Consider the following 25897-nt stretch of genomic DNA (forward strand, 5'->3'; position numbering starts at 1 on the left):
GCATCTGAGAAAAACTAATATTTATTAAAAGAGAAACACATTAAAAAATATATCAAGAATCATCCTCATCTATAAGCCTTTACATTCTTTCATAAGACAAATTTTCTGTCTCCAGTTTTCAAATACAGAATCAGTACATTCAACTCAGTGTAAAAGCCACAAAAGTAAACAATGCTTGTTTGTCATGGTTTTGTATTACATATTTTTGTACCACATATTTTCCAACTGCATAATTCAGTCCTTTTCTCTGAGCTTTATGCAAAGTGAGGTGAATTCCATCCCACAGCACTGCAGCACATTGTTTCATTCATTCACATTTGTAAGGTGGGCCTACTTTGACTATTGACGTTCCTGAAATATATAGACACGCAAATTCCTCCAACAAAGGTCTGGTTGAACTGCACACTGAAGTGTAAGGCAGAAAATATCTAATTCAAACCCTTCAAAGGAGCCTTCCTTCCTCTTACACACAAAGAGAAAGATGAGACTTATGGTACTTTCATCACACTTTCATCATCTCATGATGATCAAACTGTAGGAAGAAGCAACACAATCCCACAATGTGTTTTAATTGTTAAACATAAAAAAGTGAATATTTATTTCCTCAAAAACAGATTGTTTATGAAAATAAGGTACTCAATATTGAAGCTCTGGTAGACTAAAAGTCATTAAAATCCCTGAGAAGGGTAGGAAGGAAATATCACAAAGATCTTTGAAATCATGAATGGCAAAAATAGAAAGCAAGTAATCACTGTTCAGTCTTGAAAGTATGCAGGCATCAGCCAGTAACAAGTTCAAAGCAAAAGGACACATCTCTCTCAGTGTGTGTGTATCTGTGGAATTACTTGCAAGATGATGTAAATTGTAAAAGTTCATGAAGGGAGATTCAAAAAGCAGGAGAGATAAAAGTACAGAAGAAATTAGTGTTTCCCAAACACTAACACACCTTTGACAAAAAGAGGTGCATCACTCAGTGGAGTTTGGAAGATTATTCTCCAGATGCTGGAACTGTTTGAATAGACCTCCCTAATCATCTGGCATCAGCCACTGTAAATTGAGATACTGGGCTAGATGATTCCTTACTCTTCCCCACACAAGGAAGCAACATCCATGTTGTACGGTACATCCCTTGAGTTTTCATCAGAGCACATCATCCAGAATGAATTTTCAGTGTCACATGTACTACTCCCTTGTCGAGAAGATAATTCCCAGCTATTCATTTTCAATATTCTGTCTTGAACCTCATGGCTTTTGTACACTGCAGCCTCTCTGTATCCTCAGCTCTGGAAGCTGCTCATGTATTGGACTTACTGATGACCTTCTTCAACTTCCTCCTTTGCAGAGCCAAGTTTAGGGTTTTGAAGAGAGTGTCCTTGCTGTTCAGAACATTGTAGCGATTCACTTCCACTAACCTACTGAAATCATATGGCTCAAAGGTGAAATTTAGTGTACGGTAAGGAGAATCCTTTGACTCAATGATGAAGTCACCAAAGGATTTCTCTTCTTCTGACTCACGTTCAACTCCTGCAACAAGAAAGAAAAAAAAATCATAAAAAAAAAAACCAGCCACAGTAGACTCCTTTTAGTTCAATTCCACTTGGAGTATATCACAGATAATTCTATTGAACCTTAACTTTTTCCCCAAAGCTCCTCTGCAGAGACTTCAGTTCCTTCCAAAATATCTGGAAGCTGAAGGCAAAGTGCTATTATTTGGAGCCTCTTTCCACTAGGCTCCAAAATACAGTACTAAAATACATTTCCATTGTGATAAATTGTTTAGTTCATCTACAATCATGCTTAAAATAGGAAATATAAAGCTCAATTCTTCCTGGAAGTACTGTTCTACACTAAAATAAAAGACACATCATGAGTTCAACTGCCTTTGGGACGTTAGTATAAGCTCTTCAAAATATGGTAACTCGTTTTTTTAGCACCCTGCCACTTAAATTTAAATACCATTTCGAAAGGTGAACATTAAAGTAGTTTGTTAATAACACTTTGCTTGTTGCTGTTAGAGAAATGAAAGTCTCAAGTCACATTCAAGCCCAACACTTTGAAACTCTTCATCTTGATGAGGAAATGCAGCCAGGGCCTGGAAATCATTATAGTATTGATATAGACAGCATTAACAGTGTGCCTTACATCCCCCTTGCCTGCACCAGTCCTGCACGTTCTTTTCTATGTATTCCAATTGTTTTCTTCAGGATGCTGTTTTCTCCCTCATAGGAGAAAAAGGACATTGATTTTTGCCTGTCTCTTTTTAAAGGTAAATAGCTCCATGTTTCATCCCAGCACTCTTGCCTGATAGACTTTACAGCCTATATGAATCACATTAAATGAAGAAAGGATCATTTATCACCTGATCTCACACTACAGGGGCACAGGTCACTTAACACGAGTTACATGATCTGACACACAGATTGGTCCCCAATACGTTGCTGCTTAGTGGTTTATTCTTATTCAATAAACAAATGAACTCCTTATTTAATTTGATTATTAGTTCTTTCCTATATATTCAGAGTAACTAGAAGTAACAGAATCAAGTATCAGAGCAGAAAGGTTCAGAAAGAAGCAAAAATTTAGCCTAATTTTGATTCTTTTGGTCCTTAGGTTTTATTTTTTGTCAGCCTCTTCTCCCACTCTCCCTTCCAAAAAACTAGTGGAAACTCATTCCGCCTTAAAGGTAAATAACAATTTAATAATTACAGGGTAATACTAAGATGAATGAAAAGAGGAACACTGAGCACACTGAATTTTCCCCATCAGCACACCCAAAGGATTGTTACAAGAGCTCTTTAAGATATAGTTCCTTTACCTGGAGCCTTGTATTTCTGGAAAGTGTCATTCACTAATGGGAAATGGACTACAATTGGAGCCTTTGGATTATTATCATCCACAAACACGTAACACTCCTTTGGATTCTTTTCATCTTCCTCATTAAATTTGATTTTTGGAAAAGGAATGTCACGTTCCTCACAATATTTCTGAGTCAGCTCTAAAACCTGTTGTCAAAGAATAAAAAAATAATTGCAACAGAATACCAGCTACACCTCTAAGATCATCTAACTACAATTCTCAAAGGGAAAGAGACTTCGACCAAAAAAAAAAAGGGGGGGGGGGGAAATGTGACAGAACCTCAGCTTCAAATCAGCAGAAACAATTTCTCTGGCTGGTGATATAGAAGAATGAAGAGCAGAATTGAGAACTGCTAGCAAACATCAACAGGTTGCAGCTGAAATTTTTTATGTATCTAAATCTATTCACCTTGACTTTTCTGCACTTAAAAATGAACACTTTTATATACATAAAATAACTTGTTTGCATGAAGAAAATCACCAATAACCACTTTTCCTTTAGAAGTGTATATCAAAGTAACAAGGATCTTATGAGCCAAACAAACACTCTTATTTTACGTAACAATCTACTTAGGCTTCTGAAAATTTTTGAATCTTATTATAGTTGTCAACTTTCTATCTCTTCATGACCTTCATAGGAAAAAGCATAGAAAAATAATGCTTGAAATGTCTTTTCCTATGAAGACAGGCTGAGAGAGTTGGGACTGTTCAGCCTGGAGAAGAGAAGGCTCTGAGAAGATCTTATAGCACCTTCCAGTACAAAAGGGGGCTTACAAGAAGGTTGGAGAGGGACTTTTCATAAAGGCATGTAATGATAGGACAAGGGGGAATGGCTTTAGACTGAAAGGGTGTAGGTTTAGATATTAGGAAGAAATTCTTTACTCAGAGGGTGGTGAGGTACTGGAACAGGTTGCCCAGAAAGGTTGTGGACTCACCATCCCTGGTGTTCAAGACCAGGCTGGATGGGGCTTTAAGCAGCCTGGTCCAGTGGAAGATGTCCCTGCCCATGGCAAATGGGTTGGAGCTAGATGATCTTTAAGGTCCCTTCTAACCCAGGTTATTCTATGATTCCATGAAAGACATAAGGATTTATTTTAATTTATTTGTTAATTAGAGTGTGTATTCAACATCAACTGATCTGTTGTCATTTTGAATATGATTCTGTGCTTTTATGTTCATGTAACGATGTTCTGCTACATCTCTCACCTCAAATGGAGCTTCCCAGGAAAAATTGAATGACAAGATAACATCCACATCCCTCTCTGGCTGAAGTACCAAAGGAAAGGGAGAGTTGATAGAAAAGCCACCATCCACTAAATATAAGTTCTCTTCCATGGGGGTCAGCTGGTTGGGAAATGCATCCAGATGAGTACCTGTAAGATACTCCAAGTAACGCAAGTAACTATATTGGTTCATTACACACCTCACAGTAAAAGCAACAAACAAAGTTTATGCTAGTGTTATAAGAAGAAAAAAGACATTCCAGCATGCACCTTCATCTGAGATTGACCTGTGAAGTCTTATGATGAGCTTGTCTTATATGACAGAACAAACACAGTGGATCAAATTTTTTGCTATGGGGTAAGAAGGGGTATACTCTCTGACTTCAGCAGAACAAAGTCAAGCTCACTTATGTTCTGTGATGTTGACAAAGTATTAACATATTATTTAATATCCCAAACACAAACAGACTCATTTACCTCTCCAAGTCACAAATTTCTTGATGTTAACATAATCTTTATGAAGATACAATCCCTTCATGAAGTTGAAGGTTTCTCCACATGTGACCCGGGACTTGAAGAAATCCTGAAAAATTTGTAGCAAGGGGCCCCCAGGTATAACCAAGCGAGTCTTCAGTCGTGCTGGGTCTCGGAAATGGAATCTTCGGCAGTCATCTGCAGAAGTCACAGAAGGATGCAGAACACAAACAAAATGCTTGTCCAGGTCCAATATTTCAATCAGACCTGTTTCTAGAATATTTAACCAGCTGTCCTAGGGCTGAATTTCTCCTCCAATAAGAGTACTGTTATGAAATGTAAATGAGCTGCATATGCCATAGTTGGACGATTTACATGCCCTGTTTAATGGATATAGCATTACTCATAAATCATTGCCCATATTAATTTCAAACAAAGAAACCTTTGTTACCAAGTGACAACAATTTCTGTCACATAAGACAACATCAGTCAAGCACACACAGTAGCATTTATAGTTACACAACAGCAAAAAGGGTGGGGTGGGGGGCCAACTAGGGCTGCAAAGGCAGAGAAGAAAAGATCTCTTCTTCCACTAGTTACTATAAGGCTATAACTATGCACAGGAATAACTTTCAGCCTTTAAAACACTTCCTTTTCACTGTCTGGGGGGCAATGTATAAATGGAGATCAGTGCATAAATACACAAACAGCTTATCAAAAATTACAAAAAGCAGGACAAGGGGGAAACTGAAAGCCTTTTTTCCACCTCCTGCTTAGCAGTCCAGCTTCTATTCTTCCTCTTCTCACAATTACAACTCCTGCACTGCAATATGTGTTTAAGACAGCTCCCAGAACTCGTCCAAATTTATAGTCAAAGTCAGATACAAATTTTTTTTAAAAGAAGGAAAGGAAAGTGTATTAAAGAAAATGTAATTCCGCTCTTCACTTTATGTGTGAACAAAGGGAATAACACACGGTAAAAGAGAGATCTGTCTAAATCCATCCTTACTGCTAACTCTTGAAAACTACACACAGCACATTTTTGAGTCATATTATTGCGATTATTCTAAAACCAGCAATCTTTTGAAAAATCCAGCTGTTTTCATGCATGCTCTTACCTACAACTTTTATAACATCTTTGAAAGAATCTAGAAAGCTCAGTCCTATACCAACCACCTTCAGGCAGATGTCATCCAAGCTTGCTGCAAAAGCACTGCCCCACATTCCTGCAGGAGACGTGGAAGAATTTAGTACTCAAAAGATTTTACATAGTGTAACCAAAAGGTCTATAATTCCATTGCCATTTGTCATGGGAGAAGGCTGTCACTTGATCCCTACTATTTTAACAGCTGATGTTTGAGTTAATCACGTAACAAATTCTGATGTAAAAATATAACGTGGAAATTTTTCCTAGAGAAAAACACCGAAAAGACAGTAGGGGAAGACCTACAGCAGACATTTTTGACAGGCAGCTCATAATAGAGTCATCCTGTAGACTCAGGACATCAGACTGTAATATTATGAACCAATACCTAAAACTTGAGAAAGACTTGACATTTTTTACTTCAAGTTCTTTAGCAAGGGACAAAAAGGCATGGACTTAAGCTCATGAGTCCTGAAAGCAGCACGGTTCCTTTCCATCTCCTCATTTGAATCATTACCATAATATCATACCTTGTAGAAAACAAATCCTGGGTTCTGGATGTTTCTGGATAAGTCGTCCCATGAAGAACTCACTGTCAAAGTCCTCTGTTCTGACAAAAGCTCCGTATTTGCGAAATCCAACTTCATAGGGAGTAAACTCACACCATTCTAAGAACAAGTCAGCAGGATATTTACTCATCTCAGAAGAAACATAAGCAAAAATATTTATCTGGTATTGTTCACACAAGGGAGACAGAAGGGAGTTTCCCTCCACTTTTCATGATTACTATGGATTTCCCTGCCTCTCTTCTCAGTAAGCCTCTATCTATTATTAATAAAAAAAAAAATCATCTATTATTAACAAAAACTCTTGTACAGGCTTTCATCCCATCTTGCTCCATCTTGAGTTTGCCACTAGAGAAACAAGCTGCCTATTTTACTTTTACTTTAAACCATTTTGATGGCTCCCTTTTCCATCCCAAACGGAAGTTACTTCATTTTTCTCAGCTTTTCTTCACACTGCATACCATCTCTCAGAAACTACTACAGTACTAAGTTGAAAACTCGATTGGCCCACAGAGTCAGTCTTCATTGTCTGCCTATCAAAATGTCCCCTTGTGCCTGAAAGATTTCTACAAATAGCTGAAAGGTAATCAGAAAGATCGTCAAGTCCAACTCCTGGCCCTGCACAGAACAATCCAAAAAAACACAGTATGTGTCTGAAAGCATTACCCAAATGCTTCTTGAACTCTGGCAGGTTTGATCAAATTAAATTCATTCACAAATTCATATGACATCAAATTAATTCAAACTCCTCCAGAATAAAATCAACAAAGAAAAAAGTCCCCTAGAGGTACACAGATGGACATAAATATTTGTGATTGTGTCTCCTGTATCTATCCCCACTTGTTGCATCACGTTTAAAGTTTCAGTGAAGGACTGGCCTTCCATTTTTTACTGTAAGAACTCAAGCTTCTAAAATCCATAATTTTGATGATGCAAACTACAAGGTGGCCAATCCATCATTTTACATCCTACAAAAATTATTTATTTATCTGAGACTTTAAATGAAAGTGGTCACTTAATTAGTAAGGACTCTAATTCTCTGATTCAGACATAGACATGTATTATAGGAATCTTCTCAGCTCCTGAAAATTTCAGGCAGTTTCTAGTAAAACATGTGGAGTGGTCAACAATGTTGAATCTCATTTCTCCATTTTAGCCATGATGAAGACATTTGCTATCAGGATGATAACATTCTGCCAATCAGTATCCTGTTGCCTCTTGCACTACCAACTGCTGCTTGAGCCACATTTCCTTTTGTCAGCTGCTCACTACCTGGATAGGTGAAAGGAATTTATTGATTTTAGCAAACAAAAATAAATTTCTATATACCTGCAAAGTCACCACTGCTCATATTGGGTCTCACATTGACAGCTGCATAGATAGGGTAAGGGTTCTGGGCCCATTTCACTGCTTCTTGCTGATCAGACAGCTTTGATGGGTCTTCCTGGTCACAAGCAGGGAAGGAGAAGCACACTTAGGCAAGCTCTGTACCCATGGAAACTGTTGCTTAGCACTTCTGATTAACAATACTACTAATTCAAAGTCCCTTTTTGTCCCACTGTCAAGACACATGGTTAGTTTGGCCAAAATATTTCTGCAGTTGCATACTTAGAATGTCTAGTGTTATTAATGAACTCAATATTCCTCTGATTTCCAGTCTCAGTTACATAGAAAATATTGCACAGTAATGCCATTCTGCAAAACTAATATCATTCTCTCAGGTTTAACCTGCCCAATACAAAAGCTATTAATTTAATAACAGTCATTCCAAGAAAACACAGCTTTTTTTTCTATAGCACTGATCTGTATGACTTGAAAATTCTTGAATAAAGAAGATACTATGTTTATTGCACAACGCTGTCTATGCCAGAACAGCTCACAAAGGTGGAGAGTAATTGGTTTCTTGAAATAAAACACGTGGGTATGTAGAGCTCCCACCCAGAAGACAAAAAGCAGTACACATCCAAACATAAACCCTTTTACCTTCTGCTGTAGGAAAAATTCCACAATAAGGCCCCACAAATCTGTAAAGGAAACTTTCCGTCCACTATTCTCCATTGCATTCAGCTCCTGGAAATAGTATTTCAGTCGTTCTGGGGAAAACGCCCCTGCTTTGCTGCTGGACACAGCACTCTGAGCTCTTCTGATTGCATCTTGAAGGTCTTTCTGTGACCAGTTGGGGTCTTGATACAGTGTCGATAAACACCTGAAAATGCTTATATTAATGTCATCAGTAACAAAGATCCTTATGTAAAGAATACTTTTAGCTAGTTATAATTAGTGCTTGAGAAGTCTAGTTGAAAGACAAAACATCATGAAGAGTAGAGAGTCCATAAATAAAGGTTCTTTGAATTCTAAAATGTGCTGGACACCCTGACACCTGCAGGACAACTTCATCCCAATTGATAACTTGCCTTCCAAGGATGTTCCAAGCATCATATGCAGGCACACATAAACCAGTTCATAAACCTGAGTTAACTCCAGACCATAACAACTATGATAGACTGGCTGACAGCAAGGGTGCTACTGCATGCAGCAACAGAGGCCATAGCCTTCAGCGGAACAGAGGTGTGATTAAAGAAAAAACTAGTTTGGACCATTGGCTACATTTGTTTGGAAGGGTCTCTGAGTCAAAAGGGGACGGTCAGATCACAAGGTCAGTGGAAGAGAACCAGGTACACAGGAGTTAATTTAACACACAAAGGTCTGGAAGGGAGGGTTACACTGTCAGGTTGCACAACTCCTCAGTGAAATCATTTCACAAAAACAACTTGTACTTAAAAGGGATGACTTCATCACAGACTTCAAGAACTGAGATACTGAAACATTCTAGCCATGTCTAACATTTCAGCACATTGCTTCAGTCCACCAAAAGGCAAAACAGTGCTGTGCCTCTCTTCAACCACTTACACTGTTTTGGAAGGTGATGACATAGTGGCCCATGTGGACACGTTTCCAGTGACTTGCACCACGTCAGTTATCTTCTTGGCAAGAGTAGAGAAGGGAGGAGGGTTTTTTAAGTCAGTGCCCTGAGCAGTTTTATTGATGTAATACATTCTAATATTCAACTGTCAGACTTGCACAAGCAGCAGATTCATAAATTTAACCAGCAGCTGCATGGGTTGGACATGATAATGAATCTCTTAAACTCTTCAAGAGTCTTACAGATGAAAACTGATAAAATATTAGACTTTGCTGTCTGACTACAGATGGTACAAATGTAATTTTGGTTTTATTTTGCATCAACACTAAGTTTCTGGAGCCAACACTGCATACAGCTTACCAAGTAGAGCCAGAAATCCCACACAGATATATTGCAGCATCCAAAAGGCCCAGCTGCTGAAGCCCAGCAAGACTGCCATAGAACGACGTCAGTGCTCTCATCCCACCTCCAGACCCCAGTACTGCTATGACTGGAACCTGCAGACAGCAAACTCAGGAGTCAAACCACAGACTAATCTCATTCAAGTCTCACTCAAATTTAAAAAAAAAAAAAAAATACAAAAATCAATATTTCTATTTACTTTTCAAGTGATTTTAGGTTTGATTTCAAGTAGAACTCCTTTCCCTGTTTTGTAATTGAAATATACTGGTTACTATAAAACAGCAGGGTCAGTCAGGGACAGTCACTTACTGAAACTGTTATGTATACTATCACACATTTACTTTCATACAATATATGTATAAGCACAAAAAAGGCAACTATTCTTATAACAGCAGCCAAACACCACCAAGCAAGGCATCAGGCCATGGCCTATGCAGACATAACAGTGTCCTCAAATAAGCAGTTAGGAAGCTATTCCTGTGGTTTGAGCTTTAATTTAAACATTCTGAAACAGACTTTCCCATCACAGTTTCAAGCCTAAAACCCAAGACACAAGAGTTCAACAAAAAAGTGCATACATTCTGAAATTTCAATGTTTTGCATTCCAAAACACACACACACACACATCCCTCAAAATTTAAGAAATATAACAACATTTGAGACTTCAAAATTAAAACATACCAGGGACTTATCTCACACCACAGTGAATGTAAAACATGTTTTCTGTTATAGGCAAGGATTCTTACACCGTCTAATTATCAACCAAGCATAAAGGATTTTATCAATCTCACTACAGCACCGTGCTCAATACCTCATCTTTTGGAGGGGATTCTTTTAAGTGAAGACTCTTTCTCAGTGCCTCAGAAACTACTTTCTTCCTTTTGTCCAAAAATTCTCTCTCCTCTTTACAGAGGTCGAAACCCAGACGTATATCAAGATCCCAAGTGCTGAAATAGAAGTCAAGCAAAAACACACCCAGATTTTGGAGGATTTGTAATTTGCGCGAAAAGAAATTTTTGTGAACACAAAATCTGAGTGCTGATCTGAATTACTGGATCAAACTATTAGATGAAATTTTAGTATATATACCAGTTATTTTGTACAACAGCTTTTGGAATGAAAAATGAAACTTCTCCACACTGTATTTCTCCCTTAGTGTTTAAATTCAAAATTTGCATCAAACAGTATTCAGATTAAGCTTCAGGAATTTCACAGAGGAAGAAAATATTCACAGTAGGTGAAGAAGATTGTATAAGGAGCAACTGACATCACTGTATTGACATGAGTGGTGAAATGAGGGGAAAAGCAATTTTAAAACAGAAGTTTCTGAACTTAAGAGGCAGAAGGGGGCAACTGCAATTGCCCCCATAAAAGGGGAGCAGAATCTTCAGATGACTGTATATTAAATGACCTTATCAACTTACTAACCAACTGCTTGGGTTTCAGTTATTCTTTCCTTTTTACTCCTTTCTTGCACCCTACATCTATTTTATAGTTCAGGCTCTTCACACACAGAGGTGTCCTTTCCTATTTGTCAGTACAGGACTGAATATATTTTGGGAAGTATCTGTACCTAACAAAACTACTTAATATTTACATCATCAGCTATTTTACATTTAAGTATTAGGAACACAAAATTTGTACAGCTCTCAGCAGTACTGACACCAGCACAATAGACAGTATTTGGAAATTGAAGACTCAGAGCTTTAAGAAGAAAAATAATCAAAGATATTTTCTTTTATTCTACCCCAAAAGATCAGTGAAGAGATGTCACCAGAACATTGAGGAGAGTCACTCAGTTCCTTTACTATGAGAATAAAGGCACTTCCTCATTTTTAAAGGACTCTGAGATTCCCACTCACCTCTCTTCAGTTTTCAAACTCATATCCAAACTTTGTTCCTGTGAAAAGAGAAAACACATCTTACAATTGATAGCAATTATACAGGTGGAACTACTAAACAGAGGTTATGACATCAACAGAGTCACCAGATACTAACCAGAACAGTACTCTCACTCATAAAATGACATCTCTGGAACACCCTTGCACCTATTTCAGACATTTTCAATAGTCTCCGCACAAAGCAAAAACATACTCAGAAAGCAGCGTGAAAGAAATTATTTCTTCTGCAAGTGTCTTGCTTTTCTCCTCCTCTCATAATTTTCTTTCACACTCTGACAGACTTTTTTGCTCTAGAAAGTGATGAACTTCATACTTACTTTGCAAGACCCCACTGTGAAAACATTTTTAGAAGAACTTCACTGAGTAATCTCATTATTTCATTCTAGATATCCAAGAAAACAGCACTCCTGAGAATCACGTGTAGCCTAACTTTCCAAATGCCTGAAGGCATTGGAGGAAAAAGTTATCCCATGTATGCTAAAACAAATGCAAAATATTGACATTACCTCTCCCAAAGAAATGATTCTATCAACTTTTTCTCCAATAGGAAGGGAATTAACTGGTAGAGTTCCCAATCCCAGAACTGTAGTATGCTTTTCAACATCAGGGTTCACGCCATCCTAATAAAAACCAAAATCTTAATTGAGCTCCACAGAAAAAAAGTTAAAGGTATGACTTTCATATGTCAAAACAGCAAACTTAATATCACTATAGCTAAATCTTTCTCAAAAGTCTAAGGCTTTTCAAGAGCATCCTGCTTTCTGCTTGACAGATCTTTGTCAGGATATTTCTTTCATTTAAATGGGGTTTTTTGGTTTTGGTTTGTTTAGGGGGGTTTATATGTTTGTTGTTCTTTGCTTTCTTTAATATACCTGTCTGCCACAAGCAAAAAATCTTCACCTTCAAGTACAAAACTTTCCCCAAAAATAGTTGTGTTCTTGCAATCTGTCTTCAAAGTAGGATTTGGAAAAGATACCAACAAAGCAACAGCATGAGACATACATAAAAAATACTACAAAATAAGCAATAAGATAGTTGCCCTAGGGACAAGATAATAGCATGTAATTTAAAAAACCTAATCAATTTTAAAAGCAGAGAAAATTAAAGTTTGCCAGGAAATCCTTGAGCTTTGTCCCATGTAGCAAGTGACAAGCTCTCAATACTGAGCTGTGTGCAGATTCCTAACTTTAAAAGACATATACTAAAAAAACCTCATATCAGAGGGTCACACTGAAACCTACACAGCCTACCAGGTGGGATGGAGCCCATACATCCACCACAGGGCTCAACCCTTGGGAAGAGACAGTATCTTGAAGGAACAACAGGTTGTCACCCTTCTCACACCAAGAACTGAAGTCAGACAAGGAACTACTCATAGATTTCACAGATGTTTTCTGACCAATAACAGCTGTCCTGAGTCCAATGTCCAACTAAGTTCACTAGCCTCCTCCTCCTAACAGGGAAAATAACATGCATTTAGGTACAGGGTAAGCAACTCTACCACGTTCCTGGCACTCTCCTATCTCTGATAAGAGAAGAAAGGTCAGACTTTCATGCTCTAGGCCAGCCATTGAAGGAGTATGTTCTGCTAACCAAGGTGGTTGGGCTGAGGTTTACCACCTGCTCCAATCTCCATGGTTGACTTCTACTGTGTTTTTGCTTGCCCGGCTCTGAGTCTTTGACTACTTTAGTCCAGGTCTCTCTCTTCAGCTCATGTCTGCTGCCTAAACAACCCCATGTCAAACCTATTCTTCCATATACTTTCTTGTGTCCTCTTCTCCATAGTTGCCTCTAGAGTAGTCAAGATCACCATTTGCAATCATGCTGCCCAACTGCTTGTGGCATGAAAAACATCATAGAATAAAGAGTTTCCTTGCTCTCATTTTTGGTGGCAACAGTCATCACAATGAATATTCAGTCACTCCAATAGGATGCACACACTGCATGGGTACTTGTACAGACTGCAAAGTAATAGACAAAGCTAAATAAACCTTTACAAGTGGCAACTGATTTACAAGTTTCTAATAGAAAGGACTTCCTATAGAGTATCTTCATGCAGCAAGCATGCACAGAGTTAAATTTCTTTAATCCCTGAGTTTGAAGAAATTTTAAATTGTTGGGGAGTGTATATTTTTAAGACAATTTCACCTCCTTATGCAATGCCAAAGACACAATGCAGTCTGACATTTTAAAACAAAAAAAATAGTACTGTGTACAAAACAATGATAGATAAAAACTTAAATCTCTGCCCATAAATTCCTAATACATGCCCAGAAAAAAATACATTCATTCAAGGCAAGCTTCTAGCCCAGAAAATTTTGGTCTGAGCAGTTACAATATGACAAAGTTGCATCCAGAAGGTACATCTGGAAGTGACTAGTAGCCTTTTTAATAGTTGGTCCCCAGCATCACACAAATATTTTACTTCATAAGAGACTTCCTTTAATGCAAGTTTTTGACATCCACAGGTACCTGAATAAAAACCAAAAACTGACATCCCTGAACATCTGAAGAAGTCTCTGGCCCTCTTATGATCAAATCAAGGCCATTCAATTTATATTTAAGGACATTTTCATGGAAATAAAGTCACCAGTTTCGGAGTGGATTTACTCAAAAGTGGGTTGTAAATTTTGTAGTAATCAGCATGGATGCTTACCTGTAGAACAGATATGGTTTGCTCCAGCTGCACTTGCAGTTCTGGACACATTTCTTTATCCACATGAAAAACAAATGAGGTTCCATATTGCTTCTCATTATCTGGTGTCCAAGGAATACTCAACTGCTTTTGATATGCCCCTGGGACAGACAACTTAATTTCACAGCACCCTGTGCATTAGAAAAAAAAGTTTAGACCACAGGAGCCATTTAAATAAATGTTGAAAATCAAGTACTTGTTAAGTGTAGCTGAGACTATGAAAACACAAGCAAAAACTCTATTGTGTGGTACTCAGTAGAAGTGACCCTATATTGTTAAGTATTAAAAATAAAAGCAAAATTGATTTAAAAAGTAAATTTTGTAGTCAGTAAATTAAAATGCACTGTATAGACAGAGAATCAAGTCTCCCTTCTCTCCCAAGGAATAAATATGTTGATAAGTAGTGCTGACTTCAACTCTACAGGCAGCCCTACCTTGCTGTTTCTCTTTTGTGTTTTCCACTTTGTTAACAGTGCCTTGTAGAGACAAGCAAGGATGAACCTATGTAAAAAAGAAACCAGTTCTGGTTATACAATTTTTAGTTCACTTCTTTGTTGAAGTTTAATCCACCTACTATATGAGGCGTAGGTTTACAGATGCAAGCTGTCAAAAAAAAACACTAAGGATTGTTTTGTTATTTCAAATAAAGACCAAGTTTTGTTTCACTAGGACAGGATTATTTGTTCTTGTTTCAAAATCAAAACCACTCTCCTTATTGCAGTTACTGGAGCTTTTTGCAACCAGTACTTCATAGTTACAAGCTGTCAACACCTGGGGTTTTTCTGTTTTTTCACCTTTTTTTAATGCATGTGTGAGTACCTATTCAGAACCTGTCCAGAAGCAAGCACTTCATAAATTCTTCCATGACTTTCTCTCCCAGTTTGTCCATGTCCTCATAAAATTTAGTCTCTCACACCATTCAATCATCACCCCTCTAGGACAGTAGACAAGATACTTAGTAGGCCACAATTGCCCTAAAAGAAACTACTCCACTGCCTAAATGTAAGACTAATTTGCTAAGGCAAATTGGAACACTAAAGCTTCTCTCCTGTGAAATAGTTTGCAGAACTGCGCTGTTAAGTGCCACCGATTTTTCAGGAAAAAAAAGTTAAAACTCTACATTTCAACCATTGTCCTTTTCTCCTTACAAAAAACATGACACGAGTCCCTTTTCTTTGGAGGGAGAAAAGAGGTAGTAATACCTTTATTTTTAATGTATAACACACTGATTTTCTTAGATTGATTCACCCAAGAGAACTGGGAGGCAACACCTACTTAGTAATGGCATTGATAAAAGCTTTGAAGTAATATGTGTTAAAATTAGAAGAGGGACTATACCTGGCCAGCATCTAGGCTGGAAAACACAACACCATCTTCAAGACTCACTTGCCTCATAAAGACATTTTTTGTTTACATTTTTTATAGCAGCCCTACTGGAAAAAAAAACCCCAAACCCAACAACAAAAACCAAGCCACACCTTTCTGCGAGTTATTATCAAGTTTTAAAAATTGAGGAATATTTTTAAATCAACAAATTGAAAAAAGAAAGGCAGATGCTGGAGAGAATAGGAGTTATCTGGAAGCAGGAGTGGAACACTCAACAGTTCTTTCTCCTGAAAACTTATCTTCTGGAGTAAATCACAATATATATGATTCTGACTTCCATGTACTCACCACAAGGACTCCATTGGTCAATACCTCTGTAGGGACATCTGAGCTGAGAAAGCAAGAGATTTAACATAAATGAGTTCTGTTTCTAATTTGCTTCATCCTACTTTGCAAACTAACTGCCTGGATAAGCAATGGGGTAAAAAGGCCCTCACTGGGGGATATCTGTGCAAACATCAAACATATATCCCTTCACAGAACAATGGAGGTTGGGAAATAAAAATTGTCTGCAACTATAAGCACATGATATAAGATCTCCCCACCTCAGTTATTGTGATAACTTAGAGAAAAGCTGAGCTTAGATAGGCTATCAGATAGATTAAATACTCATTTGTGTATTTCACATGGTGAACTGTGAAAGTTTTCCAGTCCTAAGTGTTCATCCACAAAGTCTTCATTTACTTCTCATGGAGTCGCAAAATTTATTTCTTTTTTGGTACCCCAAAAGTTTTGATGACTGGAGCATTAAGGATATTCGTGGTCAACCTTTAATGAATCAACTCAAACACCACGGGGAACTATAAAGTATTAGCCTTTCTATGGGCAAGACTGTCTCTGCACAGAAAAAGTGACAAAGACAACATATTTTCAGAGCTCAATTTCATTCAGCTCTTCAGATAAGACTCACCATTTCTCCAAGTAAAACTCTACATCCAGTTCTTCATTAGCCTTTGAAAACAAAAGTTGGACACTGGTGACCCTTTATCTTGAATATATAATTATGAGACATTTTTCCAAGAGATTAAGCTTTCTTCCTGTTACATACTTAGTAACCTCCCGTTACATACTTAGTAACCTCCTGTTAAAGTAATGGCTTTTATAAAAGTTCCAGTTAAATTTTGAAATGTTTAAATTTATGGTTTTAGTTATTCTTATTGTTCTTTAAACATTCCTCTCCTCCTGGACATATCCTATATGACCAGACACATCTATGTTTGAAGACACAAGCGCACACAAGTGAGAGTTGGCTCTCAGATCCATTATTCTGCTATGAGAAGAAAACCCTCCTCTGGCTCAGGTCCCACTGCAGCGCCATCTCTGCAAACACCTTCTACAGGAGGTTTTGTGCTACCTCCCAATTATTATTATCATTTCAGGAGCTTGCACTCTTAGGTCATTGCTGTATTTGTCTTCTACAGACTTTGATCCAGCCATCTTTTCTCCTACCATAGCATATAGTAAATATTTGATACCAGACATAATGCAGCTTTTAAAATAACCAAGTAGAGGCCAACTTGGGTACTTTTCTTTACTAAAGTTGGAATTTTCAGATCCATAATTATGGATCAAGATGACTTAAGCATTTAGCAAATTGGTAGAGTTAGTGGGAACAAGGGAGTTACTAAGCTTCTTTCCATGATGACAAATCATTTGGAGTGCCTGTGCCACTGCCCAATGTCTCCCTGAGAACTGCATACCAGTTAGCTTTCTTCTGACCACACCAACAGTATTGAAGCCCAGTTTCTCAAGAAAACACATCATTAGCTCACCTTTAATCCTGATCTGTTGTACAAATGTGTTTGTAGTATTTACAAAATAGATCAGATTGGTGATGTGGCTTTATCTATGTAAAACAGGCTGTCTTGTTGTAAGTCCATAAACAGGTGCACAGGATTTGAGAGTAGCTGATACACACATCACCCACATAAAGCAGAGGTTTAAGGTACTGAACATAGTTCAGAGAAAATAAGCTTTTCTTAGACTTCAGACTTATTAGATATCGAGCTAACCTTTGCAGCAATAAACTTCTTTTCCGCCAACTGATGATGCCAAACCAAATAACACAGTCTATAGTCCCCATAATGATTACTGACTGCAAATGTCTTTCATTTTAAAACCAGTTTATGTTCCTCTCATGAAAAATCAATTCCCTTTAAATGAAGATGTTTTAACATCTTCAGAATGAGAGCAGTAAGCTCAAGTTTTATTTAGCTGGGGCATGCCAAAGGCTGTGGAAAACACATAAAATCACTAGGGATTTTAGAAACATCCCAGTTGATAGTAAAACCACATATGCTGACATCACCTGTTGATTCATTTTTCCCTTCTAGCTTCTACAACACAGACAAGTCAACCAGCACATACTGCCAGATATCTGTAATGATGAGCTGCAGTTATTCACATTTGAGCCAGGGACTAACCTCAGGGTTCAACTTGAAAGTGCGCAGCAGGGGCCGACCCAGCTTCATGCCCCCTACATCGAAGACAATAGACGTGAGCTCATCACTGACAAGGACATCCTTATCATAGAGTGTCAACTCCAGAATGTTCTAAAACCAAACAGAAACAAACAGCCTAAGATCAAAGGACAAACACTTCCTGGGTATCTGTATACAACAGACACTCTGCATTAATCAATACCTTTCCCATTCCTGAAGAAAATTCACTATTTTCAGCAGGGCTTACAGCATAGTTAAGAAAAAAAAGCTCCTAGTTGACAACATGTAGCTAAAATATTTTCTGAGCTTCCCAACTAGAGAGAGGTTCCAGTTGAATGCATGTGACAGTACTTTCCACCCACTTCAGGCACAGATTTGCCTGAGGAAGCAATAGCAATTTCCGCTCTTCTAGCACGATTCCGTCCGGGATGTTAAAGGGACTGATCACTTCCTGCTTGGCACTGTCTCAGAGCTGGTAAATTCAAGAAAAACTAACTGAAATAGACACAATGAGTGCATATGGCATCCAAAAAAAATGGCACTGCAGCAACTAGTTTTCAAGTTACATTTTACTAAAGGTAAAATTGTGTTGGTATAGTCTCGCAGCAGTAACCAGACTGAGGCCTCATAAGTCTGCAGGGGAAGAAAAGCTAAACATTAAAGCTTAGTTTTCAATTTTCTTACCATTTAAGCCAATTAGCATTCCACATTTGTCACCAACCATTGTGGAAAGGTACTCCAGTGAGGGGGATAGTTTCTTGTTAATAAGCACCTTATTCCAAAGCCTAGGATGTTATTCAAAGCAATAGTATCATACTAAAACTGACCTTCTAAAGTACAGTTTCCTTCTCTCTACCATTAATGGCTACTTTGAGAATGAATGCTGACAATCTGAAGACTTTGTTCAATACTCTACTAGGTCCTGCACAGACAGCAGACAGATGTACTGTCCCTATTCAAGAGTCTGACTTTTGGTTTTCTTCATCATAGAAACTGATGGTAAAACTTGACTGCACGAACTAGTGGCAGTGAGTAGAAATTTGGTTCCCATTATCCTCATTCAGACAGCTACACTGTGAAAGTAGAAGCAAACATCAAATAGAAACTTGTTTTATCATGAAATTTTCTTGAACTTTACCAGGCAGTGCCGTAAATTTCCCTTCCTGAGTTGCATCACAAGGATGTTCATGGAACATTCTAGCTGCAATTTACACGAGAGTGCAGTTACAAACTGCTGTGGTTATCACTGGACATGCATAGTACAGCTTTTTGTACCACTGAAGGCAACTGACACCTTCCAAGCAACACGGGTTTTGAGGGTTGGTTTGAATGAAGTATCAAAAGCAAGCCAGTATACAAACACAAGTAGTCCAACCAGCTCCACAAAGTGCACTCCTTACCTTGACAGCACTATGGATCCGATACTGGAAAGTTTCATTCCATTCTGGGTTATCAGAATTGTCAACAACCTGAGTTTGGGAGACTATGGGAGATGCAGTGGGCAGCTTTAGTTCCACATAGCAGTCTGCCTTGGACACTACAGCAGAGAGAGCAGAGACAGACGTCAGAATGACTTTAATCAAACATAACTTTTCCCATAAACTCCTAATTTTCTAGATCTCATTGCATCATAGAAAAGTGCAAATTTAAGACTGGACTTCTACAGCAAAAGCCTTTAATGAAGTACATGTTCTCAAACGGTAGCAAATTGAATATTAGGTACCTATATTTCTTTTTTTCTGGTTCATCCAAATCGTAAAGCCCTTAATAAAAGAAACTACTATTTTAAATGAGGAAGATCAAATTTTGAAAAATGATTACTGTTGATACCAGGCTCATTGTCTCTTGTCTTGTCACTGGGTACCACTGAAAAAGCCTGGCTCCATCCTCTTAACACCTTCCTTTTAAATACTTGTACATATCAATGATATCACCCTGAATCCTCCACTGTGTCACTAAGTAGTCCCAGATCTTTCAGCTTTTCCTCATATGAGAGATACTCCAGTTTTTTTACCACTGATCACCACCCTCTGAGTTTTCAGTCCAGCTCCCTGTCTGCTCATCCAGCCCATACTTCATCAGTTTCTCTATGAGAATCTTATAGGAGACAGCATCAAAAGCCTGACTAAAGTCCAAGTAGACAACATCCACCACTGCTACACCTTCATTTAGTCTGGCCAGGAGCTGAGCTGTCTGTTTCCATTCCCTGAAAATAACTGATTGTCTTTGAGCTCTTCTTTCTTCCAGTTAGGGTCCCTTCTTCAATGCAAGTATGGGAACAGTTCTTCACTCCAGCTGAACAGATAGGCCATGAAAAAGAACTCTTCACAGTGTGAATCTATCCCTCAGCCTCTCAGGAGGGTTTTCCATTCCTTGAACAGTTATTTAGCATTCCAAGTAGTTCAGTGCTGGATGCCAGATATAAACTTAAGGCAGACTACCTTACTGGATTAAATCTGAAGTAATTAAATCTCAAATGAGTTTTAAAGATCCAAATGCCTCAAACATTCCTGAGGTCTTTACTTAGATGTGTAAATGGAAGGAAATATATACCATGTTATCAAAAACAGGAACAGATAAAAAGCAGCTTGTCTTGGAATCAGTCAACCACCTACTTCCTTAAAGGCTTCAATGGCAAATAGCAGGTACATGAAATAAAGCACTACTACAGCTGAGAAAATAAACATTTGGAAGCTAGAACTGAAGATTTCTATTTCCAGGTTCATGAAGACTGTTTAGCAGGAGCAAGGGTGAAACTTGCCATGACCAGAGGGCTGAATCCAGAGAAAGGAATACAGAATAGCTCACAGTAGGACAGGTGTAGGAGCAGGGAAGAAAAACATTAGCAGGAGTTGATCTTGTTCTGCAAAGTAGCATGCTTAATCTGCAGCTTGGCTCACATCAAGATTTTAAAGTATACATAATGCTTTACAAGAGAAGCTTTGTTCAGACATAAAGGCAATACAGTATGTGTAAGTAAGAAGCTCCCTTAACAATGCTGCCTGTGTTAGAGGTATGCACTGACCAACCAACCTGTTTTCATAATACCTTGACTAAATACTTACACAGATCTGTACCCTTGATGTTTCTGGCTCGGAGGACTTTCACTGTTAGGTTGTAGTAAGGGTGCTTTTCCCACTGAAAAGAAAGGAACAAGCTAAGTATTTAACTCAATTGCAATGCCTGTTCTATAAACACACTAGAATAAGTCCAGAGAAACAGATCAGACTAGCCAGCCCAAAATAAACTACTAATGAGTCAGTTGGGAATCTCTGCAGCACTTTCAGTGTCCTGGAGGAAGACCAAAAGAGACCAGAAGGAAACTCAATTCCCTTTCAGCAGCACAAGTGATATCTTAAAGTAACTCCTCATAGACTTCAGAAAATAAATCCCTTATTTAGGGTTTCCTCTAATTATAGATCAATTTTTAATTGCTTCCTTAGTACATTCTTACTGGACGATAAACAGATACTGAAGCTGTTGAAATAATTATGATCATGACTCGACTAGTTTAAGACTACTTGCCAAGGGCACATGCACGCTTGAGTAAAAGCAGACATGGCAAGAATCTTAACAGCATGGTCTCAAGACATAGAAGGCATATGCTGTTTACAGGGAGAAAAAAACCAACACTTTCTTGCAGGAACACATACTTCATGGCAGTTTGAGCAAGAAAAGACAAAACTTAAATTCCTTTTCATTCTGGACTGTTACTGATCTCAGCACTCTAAACATACATGTGACTTTACCAACATAGATCAAAATGTAATCCGTGCTCTTGAAAGCTTCTGGGAGACTATTTTTGGAAAGTAATATTAGTATCTAACTGCCAGCATGTGAAGTGGGAAAAAAAGCCTGACTGGATTCTAGAAGATTATGAAGGAAAAGTGGGTGGAGGGCGGAGAAGACAAGAGAAACAGCATGGGGTGACTTAGTACAGAGACTGTACAGAAATAATTGTGTAGGGTTCAGGAACAGAATGGGATTCTGCCTCATCTTCATCAATTATGACACAATCCTGGCCAGCTAGGAACTTTTTCTATTCTTAAATCACATTTTCAAAATGCTTTTCACAAGTGGTCAATAGCTTACATTCATAATTTCCTACATGGTTGGCTTGAGACGAGAGTTTAACTTCAGTTACGCTAAGTATTCATCTACAACTGAATTCAACAGGATCTTCACTTACAAAAAAAATGCTGCAGACTGACAAATGAGGCACTGAAACAGATTTCTCAGAGAAGTTGTGGATGACGCACTCCTGGAAGTGCTCAAGGCCAGTTTGGACGGAGTTCTGAGCACCTGTCTAGTGAAAGGTACCCTTTGCTCATGACAGGGTGGTTGGAACTAGATAATCTTCAAGGTCCCTTCCAACCCAAATCATTCTATAATTCTATGAAATATTATATAAATACATACATATCACTACATACCACATATCACTAACAGGAATCTCAAGGAAGCCAGTGAACCTTGAACTGTTAAACTCTTCTTGAATATTCCTTATCTGATAAATGGCACTATACTATGTTTGTTAAGCAGTCATGCATGGTAAGTTTTCCTCATTTAATCACATGGATGTACTTGCCAGCTTTTGCAAAACAGGGTTTGAACAACACAATAAAACCAAAGCATACATAGTATACTGAATATCTTTGTACTAAGCTGGTACCATCCACCCTGACCAACAAGTGAAGAGTAAAAATTACACGCATCATCTAATATATCACATATGCAGGTACCAAATTAAATTTGGACAAATAAACCCCAATTATACTATTATTAAAGGACTCATTTTCAGCACTGACATGTTGAAGATACTTATTCCTTTATTTGTTTCTGAGAACAAGACACGCCTTTACATCTAATTTCACCATGAGCCTTCACCCTTGAGATGCTAGTTTTCTTCTTTTTAAACCTTTCCTAATCACTTTTATTCAGTCATCGACACTACTTTCTCAGGCAAAGCCTAACCTCCTTTCTACCTCAGCAAGTTGAGGAATGCATTACACAGAGAAATTCAAGATTGTGTGTCATTCCCACAACTTCCTAAAGTGCTGCAACTCTCGCTAGTTTTTTGAGAAATGAAGCTCAAAATCACACTCCCACAGCTGTGAAAGCCATCTCACTCACGTAGCCTGGCTATCACCTGAAATTCACACACTATTAGCAGAGGAAGCTCAGAACACCCTGAAGATAGCCTATGTCTCTTTTATGTATACCATCTGTCAAAATGTAGTTACATGCTCAAAAAAAAGTCCTTTCCAAAGGTCTCTAACAACCTTTGATTTACAGCCAGTCATTACACAGCTGAGGATACATTTTCCACACCCAGATCATAATTTAAGGGCCTAGAACCCAACTGACATTTCACTGTGCTCCCAAGCCTGTGCTATCAATTATGCCAGAACCTTCTCATATGCCTTTTGTACTTATCTTTTAGCCAAGGCATAGCAAGGTCATAGCATGTTGCCAGGTGAGCTTGCAGAGTAATGAAGCATGGAGTATCAGATATGGTCTATCTGAATGATCAAGGAAAAGGCAGGTAGGAAATCTGTATGGGAAACAGAGAACAAATACAGATAACAGTTCTGCCTATACCAGTATATGTGACAGCATACCAATATATGTGTCTGATGCAAGCCACTAATTTCTACTTTGCAGTCTATGATTTTTCAGAATCACTGCTTTTCCAGAGCTTAGGAGAGTCCATCTGAAGCAAAAAAAACCCAACCTTTAAATCCTAAAATGAGGTACAAAGACTGAATTTTCGCATACTTAACTTCGCTAACATTGTCAGTACCTTTCATCTAAACTGAAGGTGCTGATGCAGCAGCAAGCAACTGTAAAAACTAGTCATCCCAGCTACAGGACCCGGAAATAACTGTCTTTATTCAGTGAGATGGAAGTGTTGGGATCCACTCCACATCTGTCAGTGCATGCCAGTTGCATTATAAAAATGCTGTCATAGCAAATAAAAATACATATTTTGTGTTCACAGTTACTGGGAAAATCAGGTAGCTCAAAGAAATGTCAGTATACCAATGGAGCACCTTCTCCCATATCTTGTTCCTGCTCCCAAGTAAACATGCTGCCCATTATTCCCTTCCTTGTGGCCAAGGTGTCACAAGTCGCTTTTAAACTCAAAAGCAAATACCTGGCTTTCCTAGGCGCTCTTTGCAGCTTCCCCTCCTCCCCCCAAGAGTGTGCATCTGCAGTCATGAATGGAGGCTTACAGATGCAGCCTTAAGAACCATGGTCTTTTGGCAGGCAAGATTTATAGTTAGTCAGGTTACAAGGAGTGCTAGCAGCTCAGTAACACAACAGTTACTGACAAACACTGGGGTCACTCTCAGTTTATTGTTGTTTGCCTTTAGAAGTGTGAAAGTAAAGCTAAACCTGGAAATTAAAGAGATCTGATCATGTTAAAACTCACAAGCCAAAAGGATGATCTGCTGCCTCACCTCCTGCTCAACTGCTATCAATTAGACAATACAAAATCTCTTCCTACCAGCCAGCCCAACTTCACTAAGTAGTGTTAAGTTTTTAAAATTTTATTTGTATAGTAAGCACTTAAGGGGAAATATAACATTCAGTGGTTTGCAGGTTAATGGAGGCTAACACTAGCCTCTTCTAGCCTGATTTCCCAAGTACTAAACAACAACATTAAAAGTCAAGCAGAAAATTTTTTATCATACAGCAAGCAGAAGTAGAGAAAGGCATACAAGCAGCAGTCATTTTGTGACAGTTAATGGTCATCTTCAATTTTAAATTGTATATTGAGGGATTAGTGTGAGAGCAACACAACACAGGTGATCAGATTACAGATCAGATCTCCTAGTCAAAGGCTCCTTCACAAACATTTAATGTAATTCAAAATTGAGGTTATTGGTCAGACCATGTTACACAATAAAATGATTTCACACCAGTCAAAGGACAAACACATCAAGACCACCTTAACTGTTGTGGTGCACTGCATTTGAACAGGGACTCACATCATTATTAATATTTGTCTACTTAAGACCATTAATCACTGTAGGATAAGACAGAGAGCATAAAGGAAGAGAATTGTAATCAAGGATATTTTGTAAGAAAACACATAAGCATGGTTTTGTCTCTACTAACGAGAAGTGCAGTATTCTCCCTCTAAAAAAGTACTTGGCATCAGCTTGTGTTCCCCAAAAACTAAGGAAACACAGACCTGCTCTGCATTTCCTCACACAGACCCTAAATTTAATAAAAGCCTGGCATCTCTATTAGCATTATCGTTCAGGGCAAATTTTAAATAACAACAAACTTTTTAATTCCTGTAGAAGTACAGAACTGGTTTTCCACACGTGCAGTAACAGGAAGTCACTACTGAACACATTGGCTAAGGAAAGCCAACTCAAAGACAGCACTATGATTTGTCTTACCCGCCAGTGATAAAACCCAGTCTCTTTCCTCTCCTTCCTTTGGAAAAGCACAGCTGCCAGGAAAGGCAGCACTCCGGGTGGAAGCGGGCCCCGCAGCACCTTATGGAACATGGGAAAAATGTCTTCTTGTCTCTGCAGAAAATCTGACAGGAACACCCAGAAAATAAGGAGAGTCCCTGGACGCCTGGCCGTGAAGCGCTGTTTGCTACAGACTGGTCTGAAGTTTTGCGCAGGACCGGGCTGCACTCCAGCTGTGAGAAACGGAGGTGTGGCCCGCACTTGCCAAACAAGCCAGTTCAAAACCTTGTCAGCAGGTTTTGCAAATACTGGTATAAGATAAGGGCAGCAAAGCAGCACTAAACAGGGAAGCTCTGGGTAGGAGGAAGCACTGTTTGTGATTAAGCCACAACATCAAAACCCCAAGTTCAGATCTTCTTTGAGAGTTCCAGCAACCTGATCCATGACTTTGACT

The 25897-nt window shown here is 38.4% G+C and overlaps 1 protein-coding gene across 1 annotated transcript; it reads right to left on the minus strand.

Annotated features, from left to right (window-relative positions):
- Nucleotides 1-5: 5 nt before the first annotated feature.
- On the minus strand, nt 6-25637 carry PLA2G4F (phospholipase A2 group IVF). Its single transcript, XM_032689785.1, has 21 exons — nt 25426-25637; nt 21076-21148; nt 19411-19547; nt 17993-18121; nt 16480-16520; nt 15858-15900; nt 14618-14684; nt 14145-14314; nt 11995-12108; nt 11450-11487; nt 10399-10534; nt 9546-9682; nt 8246-8468; nt 7592-7706; nt 6227-6364; nt 5671-5778; nt 4556-4750; nt 4062-4228; nt 2816-3002; nt 1281-1524; nt 6-1150 (listed from the first exon to the last, which is right to left on the minus strand). The coding sequence occupies exons 1-20, from the start codon at nt 25534-25536 to the stop codon at nt 1295-1297; spliced, it is 2559 nt and encodes an 852-aa protein (XP_032545676.1). The 5' UTR covers nt 25537-25637; the 3' UTR covers nt 6-1150; nt 1281-1294.
- Between the last annotated feature and the right edge of the window lie 260 nt (nt 25638-25897).

Source organism: Chiroxiphia lanceolata, chromosome 6, assembly GCF_009829145.1.
Source record: "Chiroxiphia lanceolata isolate bChiLan1 chromosome 6, bChiLan1.pri, whole genome shotgun sequence".
Classification (NCBI taxonomy): domain Eukaryota; kingdom Metazoa; phylum Chordata; class Aves; order Passeriformes; family Pipridae; genus Chiroxiphia; species Chiroxiphia lanceolata.

Coding starts and splice junctions, on each gene's coding strand:
- PLA2G4F (XM_032689785.1), bottom strand. CDS start 25,536: ATGTTCCATAAGGTGCTGCGGGGCCCGCTTCCACCCGGAGTGCTGCCT. Junction 12,109..14,144: donor AAACCATATCTGTTCTACAG/GTAAGCATCCAT, acceptor GGTTTTTATTAG/GATGGCGTGAACCCTGATGT. Junction 4,751..5,670: donor AGATGTTATAAAAGTTGTAG/GTAAGAGCATGC, acceptor TGACTTCTGCAG/ATGACTGCCGAAGATTCCAT.